The sequence below is a fragment of the Penicillium arizonense genome, assembly GCF_001773325.1.
Source record: "Penicillium arizonense strain CBS 141311 chromosome Unknown PENARI_contig005, whole genome shotgun sequence".
Lineage (NCBI taxonomy): Eukaryota > Fungi > Ascomycota > Eurotiomycetes > Eurotiales > Aspergillaceae > Penicillium > Penicillium arizonense.
Window position 1 is genome coordinate 1,504,073 of NW_019173282.1, and position 14,594 is coordinate 1,518,666.

The 14,594-nt window shown below is 45.5% G+C and overlaps 2 protein-coding genes across 2 annotated transcripts; one reads left to right on the forward strand and one right to left on the reverse strand.

Annotated features, from left to right (window-relative positions):
* Window positions 1-11,909: 11,909 nt before the first annotated feature.
* PENARI_c005G07782 (uncharacterized protein) lies at window positions 11,910-12,317 on the forward strand (the record flags this gene model as incomplete). The annotated part of the gene is made up of 1 exon (XM_022629873.1): window positions 11,910-12,317. The coding sequence occupies one exon, from the start codon at window positions 11,910-11,912 to the stop codon at window positions 12,315-12,317; it is 408 nt and encodes a 135-aa protein (XP_022490402.1).
* Window positions 12,318-13,056: 739 nt separating this feature from the next.
* On the reverse strand, window positions 13,057-14,037 carry PENARI_c005G04547 (uncharacterized protein; the record flags this gene model as incomplete). The annotated part of the gene is made up of 4 exons (XM_022629717.1): window positions 13,057-13,166; window positions 13,238-13,672; window positions 13,784-13,866; window positions 13,925-14,037. 4 exons carry the CDS (start codon window positions 14,035-14,037, stop codon window positions 13,057-13,059), a joined length of 741 nt encoding a protein of 246 aa, XP_022490314.1.
* Between the last annotated feature and the right edge of the window lie 557 nt (window positions 14,038-14,594).

The following is a 14,594-nucleotide window of genomic DNA, read 5'->3' on the forward strand; positions in this document are numbered from 1 at the left end:
GGATTTCTCACACGAGAAAAGGCCATACGAGTCCTTTTTAGTCGCGCAAAGGTATGTTTTCTCCCTAAAGAATTGGCTTGTGCTCCGTGGCTAATATGTACTTCATTTATTCAAATTGTAGTTGCTTTACGAGTTCGATTTCGAACCGGACGAGGTTGCTGTTGTTCAAGCACTCCTTTTATTGTCGTATTGCGGCAACCTTACGGGTGGATATAAAGATAGACGACATTGGACTGGAATTGCGGTCTCTATCTGTCTGAAGGAACAAGGAGAATGCGATAATTCTCGTTCAATCCTGGACTCTCAGTGTCTTCGAAGGAGGGTCTGGTGGTGCTGTTTTCTAAGAGAGTTGGTTCAGTCCCTATCCCACGGGGAGTGCTGGAGTCAGGGCTGACTCTAGGTTAGGGCTTTCCCTTCACTATGGGAGTAAAAAAGTGGGTCCGACCTAACTCTAGGTTCTTTTCTCGACCTAACTCCTAAGGTCTAATGAACTCGGATCGACCTTAAATTTTGGCAAGTTATAATAGACTATATAATTTATCCCCTATTTGCTTCGGAGCATGCACCGCCTAGTAATTATTGAGGAAAGAGCGATTGAAAATTGGAGATGTTTTGATGGGGTGCAGGAACTAGGCTAGTTAGGGTTGCGACCGGGGCGCTAGTAAGGGTTATTAGCGGCTGAGTAATAAATTTAGCAATTTACGCGCGTCGTACGATACTAGCGAGTCTTTAGCTAGGGGCTAGGATCTCATTATATTCGGGTGCGTACGCTTAGGGCGGATGCTATTACTAGGGCCGATTTAATACTAGCGACCGAGGTCGGCGACGGGCTTATTAATAAAATTGAACTAGCATTTAAAGAGGAAAGTGAACTACCCTAGTTAATCGAGGCTAGCGAGCGCGATAACGCGAATCTATAGCTTCGACGGACCTAGTGGGTAGTTTATCTCTAGGGTATTAACCTAGACGACCTTCTCGGCTACGTCGAAGCACCTAACGCCGAGTTATCCGATCCGACCGAAATAGCTACTTACGCGATATAGGATTTAATAGTCGCTATAGCCCGTATTAGCTAGTTAGTTTATACGAAAACTAGCTATATAATTCGCACTAAAGCGGTACGGACGGAGCGCGACCGACTACCTGTGAGACTGTTAGGACCCTGCGAGGTCCTAGTGTAGCAGTATGAGTACGGGAAGTAGAGACTATCGTCGAAGTGTATATGCAGGTGCAATAAGAGACTAATTGCTGGCCTTCATGCGAAGGCCAGCGAGTGCAATAAATATAAGGTGCGCTTAGCTAAGGGACTAAGCGAAGTGCACGACCTCCATGGTCCATGCATGCGCCTATCTATCAGCGCACTGCGCAGCCCAAAGGCTCGCAGTATACTTTTCAGGCACCCTCAGGCACCTGTCAGGTCGGGGTCCTGACAGAGACCACGCAGTCTCTAGGTTTAGGTAGGTAAGCGAGGTAGATGGCCCAGTTATGCGTGCAGTACAATAGGGTGTATTGTATGAAGAGACTGAACGCTGGTCCCTCCAACGGACCAGCGAGAAATGCTTATATACACGACTGGCCCATTCGTGGGCGGTGAGGTCCTAGATCATCCATTCACGTATGTCCTGGGGCACCTATGTATGCCTCAGGCGTCATCAACCTCTTCAGTCAGGTAGTGGTCCTGACAAGCCGGTACTCTTATTCAATATAAGGACGAGATTATTAGGTCTAGGAGGGAGTGGAGCCCGGACTCCTTTCCCTTTTACAAGTTGACTTTTGCTCTCGTCTTAATTGCGTCTAGCTAGGCTAAATTCTATTGTTTCCCCGCTTAGCTATATAACCCTCGAACTTACTAATTATAGGACTATAAGTCAAACCACTTATCTAGATCACCTATGTTAGTATAAGCGTATATCTAAGCTATATCTTATCTAAGGCTTAGATCCGAAAAGCTTATTGATATAAAGGCTTATTAGCTATACCTATTATTAGAAGGTCTATTAATGGTTTAAACCTTATAGCCTTCAATGATCCTAGTGATCTTATGATCTATGATCATGTAACGGAGTCCTCAGGAATCATGCACAGATCTCTCGCACTGTCAGAGGATCAACATCATACAGGTGTCAACACGTCAGCGCTTCCTCACCGCAACGCTGATCTCCCATGTTAAATAGTGCACTCCAGGAGAACTGTCAGGACCACTACCTGACTGAGGAGGTCAATGACGCCTGAGGCATAGATAGATGCCTCAGGACGTACGTGAAAGGATGATCTAGGACCTCACCGCCCACGAATAGGCCAGTCGTGTATATAAGCATTTCTCGCTAGTCCTAGGAAGGACCAGCGTTCAGTCTCTTCATACAATACACCCTATTGTACTGCACGCATAACTAGGCCATCTACCTCGCTTACCTACCTAAACCTAGAGACTGCGTGGTCTCACAATTCTGAACGCTCTACCAACCAAGGTTTGCCCGGTAGAACCCACCCATTTGACCATGGCATCGCGTCGCTCTCAGCGCTTCACCGAAGGGCATTTAGCTAGACAGTCTAGCGAAGACCCCCTAAATAGGCCAGTTAGGAATGCACCTAGAACCGTCGAACCCCCGACCATAGAACCCATCTAGGAACCGACTAGGCCATTCCCGCCGACCGAACCAACGGCTTAGGGTGCCGTCACCGAATAAGAAATAAGAGAACTCGAACAATTGGAAAGAGAAGCGTATAATCTTAGGAGAGCCTAAGTTATAGAACAAATCCAACGGGAATAAGGTCATTTCAACCAGCCCGTCGAGATACGACCGCCGATATATACACCTAGCAATGCCCTATTCGTGGCACCTAGCAATACACCTATAAGGGTATTAACGCCAATAAGTACGTCTTAGTCAGAGACGACCTAGCCGCCGGTTACCTTTAGCGAGGAAGCTATTACATAGACCAATTACCCCGACGAGCTATTTAAGCTCTATAACTTCCGACCGCCATAACCAATAGATTAGGAGTCCGACTAAAAGGCCCTATTCACTCTACGCCGTCGCGGTATTAAGAAACCGCGAGGCTCACCTTACCCGTTAGTCTATAAAGTAAGAGACAACGATAAGTACTAGAAATAGGTCTTTTCTCTCGAGGAATTCTTCGAGGCCGACCACACTTATATAGACTAGTTCGAGTATCAGCCCTATTAAACAAGATAGGCGCTAGCCTATTGCTCTAACCACGTCAAGGAGCTTTATAAGGTCAAATTTCCTCACGATACCCCTTATTTTAAGGAAATAAAAACCTAGGCTATTGGATTGATCAATAAACATAAAAACCTATAAGAGGCTATATCGGAGTAATTCGACCTCGCGGCTTAGAAGGAAACTAAGTCTGTCCGTAAGTACGCCGCCCGATTAATCTAATACCAAGGTCAAATAAGAGAGGAAGAACGGATAGGTAATATATAGATATACACTCGCCTACGTAACTCCGTGCTACCTATTATCAAGGAAAGAAGGGAGCAATTCGATATCTAACGGAAATTAGACCTAACGGAGTATATCGATCACCTCACTACTATCGAGAACAATATTCCTAGTCGCCGACAGACCCTATCGAACCGGCGCTAGGACGGGGAAAAGAATAAGAGCTTACTAGATCGTAGCGAGCGACCCTAGTACCACGCCGCTAGCCGTAATAGCTCCTACTAAGGAAGGGGCCGGGGTCGCGGGAGACCGTTTTTCGGTCGAAAAACCGATGAAACGTTATAGTCCCCCTCGACTAACCTAGTTAAGAAGAGAAAGGCGCTAGATAGTGCTTACTATACCTATAGCGAAACGGGCCACCTCTCTTAGTCCTACCCTAAGAAGAAAATAGGCATCAAAGCGGCTACCGTTGAAGTGCCGAAAAATAGGAAGCCCTAGTGAATTTCGCCGCGATTACACTAGAGGCCACCGAGACGAGAGAAGAGGGGACGAAGGCATTTATCTACTAAGCGGTTATCAACCTCGCTGATAGGGCTATTCCTATTACTATTCTCGTTAATAGCGGAGCCGAGATAAGCTTCGTGAGTTAAAGATAGGCTAAATAGTACCTCCCGGATAGCTAAGCTATACCGCGGACGGTCTAGGCTATCAATAAATAGACAGTACGGTCATTTAGGGCATATAAGATAACCCTCGAGATAACTAATAGTGCTAGGATCGTTAGAGAAGACCCTATTACGTGCGAAGCGATCGATATCCAAGGCTACGATATAATCCTTAGATACGACTAGCTTAGTTCGGTCAACCCCAATATTAATTATAAGGAGAACACGTGGAATTACTATGGCAATAAGCCCGCGCGAGACCTAAGAGTATCGGCTATAGCTTATTATAACGAGGCCGCGCTTAGAGCATTTATTATAGCCGTATATCCACGCCTATCGGATAAAGAGGGGCTAGTTTCCTTCTTTCACGCTATAATTGATAGCGGCGAGACTATTCCGGAGCTATATAGGGACTTTAAAGACATTTTTAACGAAGAAGATACGAGCAAACTACCCTAGTCGTCGTATCTCAATCACGCTATCGATTTACAAGAAGGTACTTAACCACCCTATCAGCCAATTTACCCACTCTCTCCGAATAAACTAGGGGTGTTAAGAAATTATATCAACGATATACTAGCGAAAGAATAGATCCGACCGTCCCAAAGTCCTATAGGCGCGCCGATCATTTTTATTAAGAAGAAAGACGGGTCGTTACGATTATATATTGACTACCAAGGCCTCAATAACATCACTATTAAGAATCGCTACCTATTGCCGCTAGTAAGCGAGATAATAGATCGACTATCGGGTGCTAGGATCTTTACCTAGTTAGATCTCCGAGACGCCTACCATAGGCTCCGAATTCGAAAAGGAGACGAATAGAAAACAGCCTTTCGCACTCGGTATAGCCATTTTGAATACACGGTTATACTATTTAGGCTAGCGAATGCCCTAGCTACCTTCTAGGCGTATATTAATCGTGCGCTCTACGATCTCCTTAACTAGTATTGTGTCGTCTATTTAGATAATATCCTAATATTCTCCTAAAATAAGATAGACTATATCGAGCACGTAAGAGAGGTTTTCTAACGGTTAAGAACCTACGGACTATACGCGAAGCGTAGCAAGTGCCGCTTCTATACTAATTCGGTCACGTTCCTTAGATTCGTGATCACTCTAAAGGGAGTGAAAATAGAAGACGAACGCATTAGGGCTATATAGGAATAGCCTATTCCGGAATATACGTTCGATATATAACAATTTATCGGATATACCGGGTTTTATCGCCACTTTATCGAAGGATTCTCGACTATTTATATTCCTATCTTGGCTACCACGTATAGTAGGACGGCAAGAAAGGCTAACCGAAGAAAGGACGGGTTCTAATAGACGCCGGAGGCACAGAGAGCCTTCAAACGGCTAAAGTAGGCTTTTATGAATAAGCTATTCCTACGACACTTTAATCCCGAACTACCCCTATTGGTCGAGTGCGACGCATCAGGTTTCGGTCTAGGAAGTATACTAAGCTAGTTATTCAAGGATAGTGGCTAGCACCCTATCGCTTACTAGTCTAGGAAGATAATCGGGCCGGAGACCCGATATAAGACGTACGACTCGGAGCTATTAGCTATTGTGGAGTCTTTCAAACAGTGGCGTCACTACCTAGAGGGTAGCAAGTTTCCTATAAGAGTCCTAATAGACTATGCTAACCTACGCTACTTTATGACTACGAAGGCATTAAGTAGGCGGCAAGCTAGATAGTCTAAATACCTTACGGCATTCAACTTCGTTATCGAATATAAGGCCGGTAAGAAGAATCTAGCGGACATGCCTAGTCGGCGTCCAGATTATATGCCTAAGGAAGGCGAGACGGCCGATAATTCTATACTACCAACGCTATAGCAGAAGATCCGTTAGAGTTACGGGTTAGTAGACCCTAACGAGATACTATTAATTAGTAGAATCATGGTAGGTAGGATAGAAAGTGTTCTATTACCACGCCTACGCCGGGTAACGACCCGCGTAGGCCCCTTACGAACTAGCCTAGTCTATTGTGTAGGAAGACTATTAGCCGAAGACCTCTAGCCGCGAGAATAGGCGTAGTATGGTCAAGGTCGAGAGGACTAGGGTGACTCGAGTAGTCGAACGCCCCGTTTGCTAGCAATAAAGGCTATAGACGGAATAACGGCATACCTAGACCCCCTACGCCCCTCTCTTATTAAGCTTATTAGATATACGTAAGCGATAGATCCCGTGAGCGTTAATAAACTTAGTAAGATATAGGGGTAGGCGTAGGGAAATGACCTAGTTAGACTAGAGGGCATAGGTTAGACGAAGACGGACGATAGGCTATTACGCCACGGTCACCGAGTCTACGTGCCGAATAACCTAGCCTTACGGTAGGAGATCATAAAAGTGCACCATAATAATCCGTAAGGGGGCCATTATCGAGAGAAAAGGACGTAGGAAGCTATTAGCCAGCGATTTTACTAGCACAATATAAAAAGCTTCGTCTAAGCATACGTCTAAGAATACGTGGCCTATCAAAGGAACTTAACTAGGCGGCATAAGCCGTATAGGCTTTTGTACCCTATACTAGTACCATCCCGGCTAGCGGAATAGGTCAGTTTAGATTTTATTACTAGTATGCCGCCCTCAAAATAGGAGGGTAGGGTATATAACGTAGTATTAGTGGTGGTCGATCTATACACAAAGTACGCATTATATCTTCTATACACTAAGGATATTAATACACAAGAACTCCCCTAGCTATAGCTCTCTAGGGTGCTACCAATTTTAGGCATACTAGAGAACCTAGTTAGCGATAGGGGCAGTTTATTCACGAGCGACTTTTAGTCCTCATTCTATACATTGCTACGGATAGACCGGAGGTTATCTACCGTATTCTATCTATAGACAGACGGGCAGACGGAACGGCAGAATCAGACACTAGAGTATTACCTCCGGTTATACGTTAATTAGGACTAGGACGACTAGGCCAATTACCTTTCTCTAGCGCAGATATACTATAACCAATTAAGGTATAGCGCGACTAGAATCTCGCCGTACGAGGCATTCTAGGGGTTCAAACCTAATCTAAGGATTAGCGTAGACGTCTATCCAAAGGAGTATCATAAGGATACAGCAGCACGGGTAAAGGATCTCAAAGAGAGGAGGTCTTTTATACAGAAGAAACTGACCTAGTCCAAGGAGGACATAAAACGCTATTATAATAAAAATCACATTAATATATTATTTAGCATTAACGAATAGGTCTTACTACGTGCCAAGCATATTACTTCGCACCGGGTTTTAACGAAATTGGATACCAAATACATCGGACCATTTTAGGTAGCGGATAAGATCGGTAAATAGGCATACCGTATCTAACTACCCCCGTTATATCGGTTAATTCACCCTATCTTCTATATATCTCTTATTAAGAAATTCCGCGGCGATCCTAAGAAGGACGACCTACCTAGGCCAGTTCTAGTAGAAGACTAGCTAGAATATAAGATTAAGGAGATTAGAGCCTATCGTGGCACTCCACCAAGGCAATACCTTATGAAATAGGAAGGATACCCTAATCACGACTATACATAGGAAGACCCAGCTATAGTATAGGACACTATCGCATTAGACGTCTACGAATCGAAACCTACAAGGAAAAGGGGCCGTCATTCCAAAAAGAACTAGGAGATCACGTGCTCCCATTTCTTTTAGCCGAAAAATTATCTCCTCACATTACCCACCAGCATAATACGGCTAAAGAAAGACAAAAGGAAAACAAAGGAAAGACAAAAGAAAAATATATCCGATATCCAAGAAACAAGAAACTAGGGAGACAGTGAGAAAATAACCTAGTCGATAGTCTATCTCTTCTTTCCAAAGACACGTTTAAAGGTGCTTTAGCGGGGGGGTTCCTCCAAAGAGCTATCGCGAACTAGGGCAGTCGACCGAGAAGGGATAACAACCCGAACATTAGACTAGGAATTACCGCGGTTAGGCCGGAATCCACGAGCCATAGTACCAGAGGTACGTTAACGAGGCTATAAACCAGAAGAACTAACTAGGTCAGTCCGTCGGTTATCAGATAGACGCTAAGGGCTAGGACTCCGTCGGTCGCGGATTACAGCCTCTATAGTGCGAGGCGATCCGGTCCAGCGGCGAGAATCCTTAGGACGATCAACTAGGGCTATTAGCCTACTATTGCCATCCTTCTTTATAGCCTTATTAATAGTAGTAGTATACTACTATACGGCTCGAAGGAATTGGAAACGGGGTCCCGAAGTAGGGGCGACACCCGTAGCAGGGGAGTTATTAGCTAACGCAGTGACGTAGCGGTCTATAACTTCCCGGTCGTGAGGAACGTCCTTACACTTCCTATTACGGTTAGTGCAATCGTCGCACCTTAGCAGAGCCTTCCCTTATAAGTCCTCCAACCATATATACTCCCTACCCATACCGGTGTAGGAGATACACTTAGTAGCGCGCGTCTTAGTATTAAACTAAGGACGTTAATCGCGCTTCCTATCGATAGCCGGAGTCGTCGGGTTAGAATTCACCAGGGGGCGACGTGGGGTAGACGGACCTCCGGAAGCTTAGGTAGGGGGTATCGACACGCGAGTGCGTTCACGAATAGGTAGTTCAGGCGATCTACCAGTGGCAACGTTCGTCGGAACTAGGGCAGTCGCCCGGTTCCGCTCACGGTCACCACCAATAGATATCTACCTAGACCGACGCTCACGGTATAACACATTTAAAAAAGACCCTACCTAGCGAGTACCCGGAGGGGAGGTATTATCATTGTTCCCGGGCTAGGCCTACTAGATAGGGCCATAGGATTGCCGATTATTATTCTCGGGCTAGGCCTACGGGATAGGGCTATAAGATTGCCGGTTAGTATTGTCGGGCTAGGCCTATTAGGAGGCGCCACAACGTTGTCGCGTAGAGTCGCGAAGGAAGTCCTCCTTATCGGACGAGGCGAAACGGATATACGGCATATTCTAGAATAGGGCAGTCAGCAAATATCAAAGATTAGGGACAATCTCCCTAAGGAAGGGGATAAATGAGATACCTTAGAAGCCTTAGAACTAAGCATCCAAAACGCGTTAAGATATCTCAGAACTGAGTACCTCCAGCATCTTAGACGCCTTAGTCGATAATATAGTATCTTAGGAAATAGTGAGAAAAGGGACACTTACTATGGTTATAAGCGTATCGGTTAGGGAGAAAGAAGAGGAAGAATCATAAAGCATAAAAAGGGTCCTTTTATAGGTAGCAAGTCTAATAGCAATTACTATTAATAAGCAAACATTCGATCTACTACTCAGCCCTACCGAAATACCCCATAAAAGCTTATCGGAACGACCCTTCCTATTACACCAATCACATGCTTCCTACACATTTCCACTACCACGTGGATGTGCCACTTCATACGGGAATAACCCAGTTAACGTTGGATACCTTTTCCTATACGGGGATTTCCCTCCCAAGAATAGAGGTTTTTGCCTTACATGGTTTTAATGGACCAACGCGGCCGATAGGAATGACCCATTCCACTACAAGACCCTAGGGACGTGGTCTCTAAGGAGGGGGATAATGTCAGGACCACTACCTAACTAAGGAGGTCAATGACGCCTAAGGCATAGATAGATGCCTCAGGACGTACGTGAAAGGATGATCTAGGACCTCACCGCCCACGAATAGGCCAGTCGTGTATATAAGCATTTCTCGCTGGTCCTAGGAAGGACCAGCGTTCAGTCTCTTCATACAATACACCCTATTGTACTACACGCATAACTGGGCCATCTACCTCGCTTACCTACCTAAACCTAGAGACTGCGTGGTCTCACAAGAACCCAGAGGTTCTCCAAGAATCAGTCTCTGTATTCCTCCAATATACTACTTGCTTCCCAGGCATCTTCGTCTTACCTAGTTGACAGGCTCTATCCTGCAAATACTAGAACCCCTTTCTTTACAGATCATTACACTAGTGATCTTATGACCTATGATTTGAAATACCTTATAGAACCTCACGATTCCACGTCGTTCTATTAGGTAAGCTAATTAGCTATATATAGGACCTTGAGAAAGGGTCCTAAGTGATTAGAACCATCATCTACTTTTATTTTTCTTGACTATCAAGTGATACTATCAAAGACCCTTACCTTATTATTATAACCTTCTTACACCTCACCGTCGCTTATATAATACAATATATTATATAAGATATAACCCCTAAGCACACGTCACCTCTGCTTATAACCTAGATAGCTTAACGAAGTGTGGACTAGCGATAGCGCTCCGTTACTAGAGTTCGGCTCCCTATCCTATTAACTAGGCGAGCCTCTAGAAGCGTCGCCTATAGAGACGATATACTAGCTTAAGGACGTGGTTATTAGTCTTACACTAGTGATTGACGGTGAGTCTATCACGAAGGCCGTTACCTAGGGGGTTGAGTAGGGACGCACTAAATTTTAGATCGTTATCTTATCCCTCTTTAAAGTCGCCTTTGTAGAAGTCTTATTTAATGTTGAGGTGGGGCAATTTATTATAGTTAGTAGTGCTCTCGATCTCTCGCCTCTACGAGTAGATTATTTTGTGAGTATATATCCACGCTAGCGACTAGAGCTAAAGCCTAGTATAAAGGTTTAGTATCGGCGCGGTGAACTTATTATAAACTCGAACTACACGGGGACAATCTAAAGGCTATAAAGCTAGTTCCCCGGGCTCGCGGCGCTTATTAACTTCTTCGAAATCGCCGCGAGCCGCTACGTAGCATCTAAATCGGAAGGAATTCTCCCGTCGGAGCTATACGATAGGATTTTGGACTTTGCCGATTATGATACGTGGAAGACCTACTTACGGGTGTTGACTGTGGTTCCCTCCTACTACCTCCGTAGGTATAGGCTTAATGATTAGGTGAGAATTGCGGTAGGCCCTTTCGTAAGGCTGCAAAAGTATCATAAAGAGCGTCTTATATCCTTCGACTTCGAAAATATACAAATAGGCAAGATCCTTCCGATAATGCAAAGTTCCGTATTATATTTAGATAGAAGAGTCTAACTAGATGCCGGTTATCGGTAGCGACCGCAAAGCGCTTATGTTGGATATGGCTATCTAGTTTGAGCCGGCGGGGGCTATGCCTATGGAAGCCGATAGGGATAATAAATGTGTATGAAGTCTTCTGGCGCAAGATGTTGCCATAGGCTGGAAGAAGATCAAATGAGTCGTTCTAGGTGCCGAAAAGCCTACAAATTAATATGAGCTATGTAATCGCGAGATAACTATCAAGAAGTGTATAATTTCTGCGTAATAGCGACGGCGGGTCTTTACACTAGCTAAGCCCGGAAATTGCTCCGCCTGAGTCGAATCGAACTTTTGCCTTACTCGATTCGATTTGAGGTTCCGTTAAAGCCTTATCATCTGGAGGGCGGTAACCTAACTAGCAATATATTTACTGAATGCCACACAACCGACACCATATATGTCGTTCAATAAATAGCATTTGAGCCAACTAGCTACATAGTTAATGTGCCTGGAGGTTGCACTGTACTCAAGAGACAATGCCCCGGCTTTCCGACTATTCAATCCACACTTTCTTAAATAAAATAGCAATGGACTTATGGTCCGTTGAATCCGATCATTTTCAAGGCCAAAGTGCTTATTTAAGCATGCACTAAACCCTCCCGAATTTCTTGGTCAAAACTGAACTCTTTCTGATTTTCGTGTAAAAACTAAGCCTCTTGGAATATCAGCGCTCCTATCTACGAAATTATGATAGATCCGATTCATATGCTGACTGGGGTTTTCTGGGCCCCTATTCATATCACTTGAAGGAGGCCCTTCCCGTCACGGACTATAGCTTCGAGCATGCTTGCACTTGCTTTTCATGACACCACCGTCAGCTTTTCCAACGCGGAAACGAGGACGACTGCGAGCATATACATCTGCTAAGGAAAAGCAAGTATCGAACGTCACGCAACGGCGGAACCAGCGACAGTCTGCCCGCGCTGTACATCGTACCCAGCAATTCGAAGCACTATTCCACCACAGTGTCACAATACCCCAGTACATGAACGAGCGAGCCCTCACTCGAATTACTCGTCGCCTGATTGGCCAAGCTGCTTGCCTCGTGCGTGCTCCCGGCCCCCTTAGGGGTGTGTGCGGGGAAAAGAAAGCAGCCTATTTCGAGAAGGAGACATTCTTTATGAAAGAATTCTGGGACGAGGTACCTCCTGCAGATGGCCGGAATGGCCCTAGCCGAGAGAAATCTAGAGATTTCAAAGGAATTACTTAAACATGCATAGGGAGTGTAAGTGATGCTCTAGTGATGTCAGAACGTTTGGCTTTATTATCGACAAAATGGATTTCAAGTTCCAAACAAAATAGGCTCAACAATCAAATATTCTATCATTCTAGTAAACACCCGACTGCGTACGTTGCGCTTACAATTTCTTTGACTGTTCTGCCCTATTTAGACCCTCGTAATCACGACTTTGAGTGCGAAGATTGCACTAAAGACACTGAAGATCCCAACACATGCAATGGCCTCGACCATTTCATCAAGGAGAATAAATGACAGTCTCTAGGTACGAAGGAGGTTGCGATTGGTCAGCCATCACAGCACAGGGCTGCACCTAGTGTCGATGACTACAGGATGATCTTAACTCGGCTTATAGCGAAAGTTGTCTCTGTTCCAGTATTTTCTGCAGTGTTTCTGCCACGGCTGGTTAGATGTTCTAAGGTTCCGTGATGGCCCCGCCAGGTGGAGATTCTGACGTCAACTTAAGCACTTGAAAAATCTCCTGACCCTTAAAATCCGGATATCAAGCCACGAAACTTAATAATTAAGGTTATCTAGGTTTATCACGTCTCATGACCCTCTACCGAATGCAGAGGTGGAGAAGTCAGCAGACCGCTCAACGGTCTCGACTTGATATCGTTCTCATATTGCTTAGGCTATATCTGAGGATCTCCATTCGAAATCGTCATAATGATCCGGCCTTGTCTATTTTGGATATGGTCCAGAATGTTCTTCATTCGTAATGCGACTCCAATGCATTAATGAGACTCGCAGGCTCACTTTGATCGAGGTGTAGTTCTTTTCTCTTATTCAGTAGGTCCATTTCTTCCACGCAAAGTAATGCTATAACGTGAAATCGATGTGTTACTATGCTGGACCGTATAAATATATGTCGCGGGGAACCCAGAACTCACCTGTTCCTGCGGATATACTCTCGTTGAGGCCTCGAGACTCCCACCGCGGCCATTGTCGGCTGCTGTCTTGCAGCTCCTGCAGCATCGGCTTCAGGCGGCGACTGCGGCTGGCGCATTGTAACAGGGCAGGGAAGCTGCTCCTCTCGAACTGCGCAGTATAGTACGCCACTACCATCGCGTCGAAGTCTTGAAAACCTGCATTTCGCATCGCATCGAGCACGATCCCCAGACGACGTGTGATATCCGCTTTAGCGGCACCGAATTTGGTCGTCAGATCACGCTCTCCCATCGATGGATCTGGTGGTGCGGTTGCTAGTGTCGCTGACTGGAGGGGATCACGTGTGGGAGATGAATAACCGCTCAGATGCGATTGGATAAATCGCCTCGGCATGACTGCTTCTATGGTTGATGCAGGGAGACTTTTGACGCAACTCGCTGAATGAGAGAAATTGCAGTTGGTTTGGGGACTTGTGACGGACTGACGTGGTGAACTAGGCGAGGGCTAAATGTGAGTATCGCAAACTGGTACGGAGGTTGACTACATACCTGGGGCTAAGGAGCTTGTTTTGACTGGAGCATGTTCGGGAGGTGTGGTCGGGTACTGGATAGGAGTGAGAAGCATGATGCGTCTAGGGTTGATTATGATTCGGGTGATAGAGCGGTGGTGAGGAACTCGTCTCCGCTAACATTCCTATACCTTTTTCGGGACGGTTGTAGGGGGCCATGGTGCTGTTGCAGGCACAGTGCAGCGATGCGAAGCTCGGCTGAGCTCCCTGACCATCGTTTCCCAACATAGGCATTGTGATCATCGGATCAATGGGGATCCAGAACTGTTGATGTTCATAAGAAGACAGATCATCCGCCATTGTATGTTGCATCGTTAAACTCAAGGGCGAATCCGAATCAGGCGTGTCAATAATTTGGGGCCTGATAGATCCAACAGGAGAAGCGGAGTTAGGATCAATTGATGCGAGTGGAGAATGGGTATCTGGGTCGAGGCTCTTCTATTTATGGTTCTCGCTCGCCGCTTCGGTTCGATTGCTCTCTCTAACCTTCTGGCCTATTTAAAACTCAAGAATCAGATCCTCTTGTTCATTTTTTTTTTTTAGCAGTGGGGTCTATGTGGATGCACACGGTTTTCTCGTTGCGACAGTCTGTTCTAGATTCTGCGCTCCTTGATCAATCACTGTCGGATACAAACGGAGAATGGGCAAGCTGCTTGCTCGCTCACCTCCTTCTTTCCACGGCCCTCGGGTAGTCGACCAACTTGATTTCCTAGTACCTTTAAGTGACTTTCCCGCCCTCGATAACATACTACACGGTCGTTTTCGCGAACAGTAGTCGGCTGTTGCGCAAA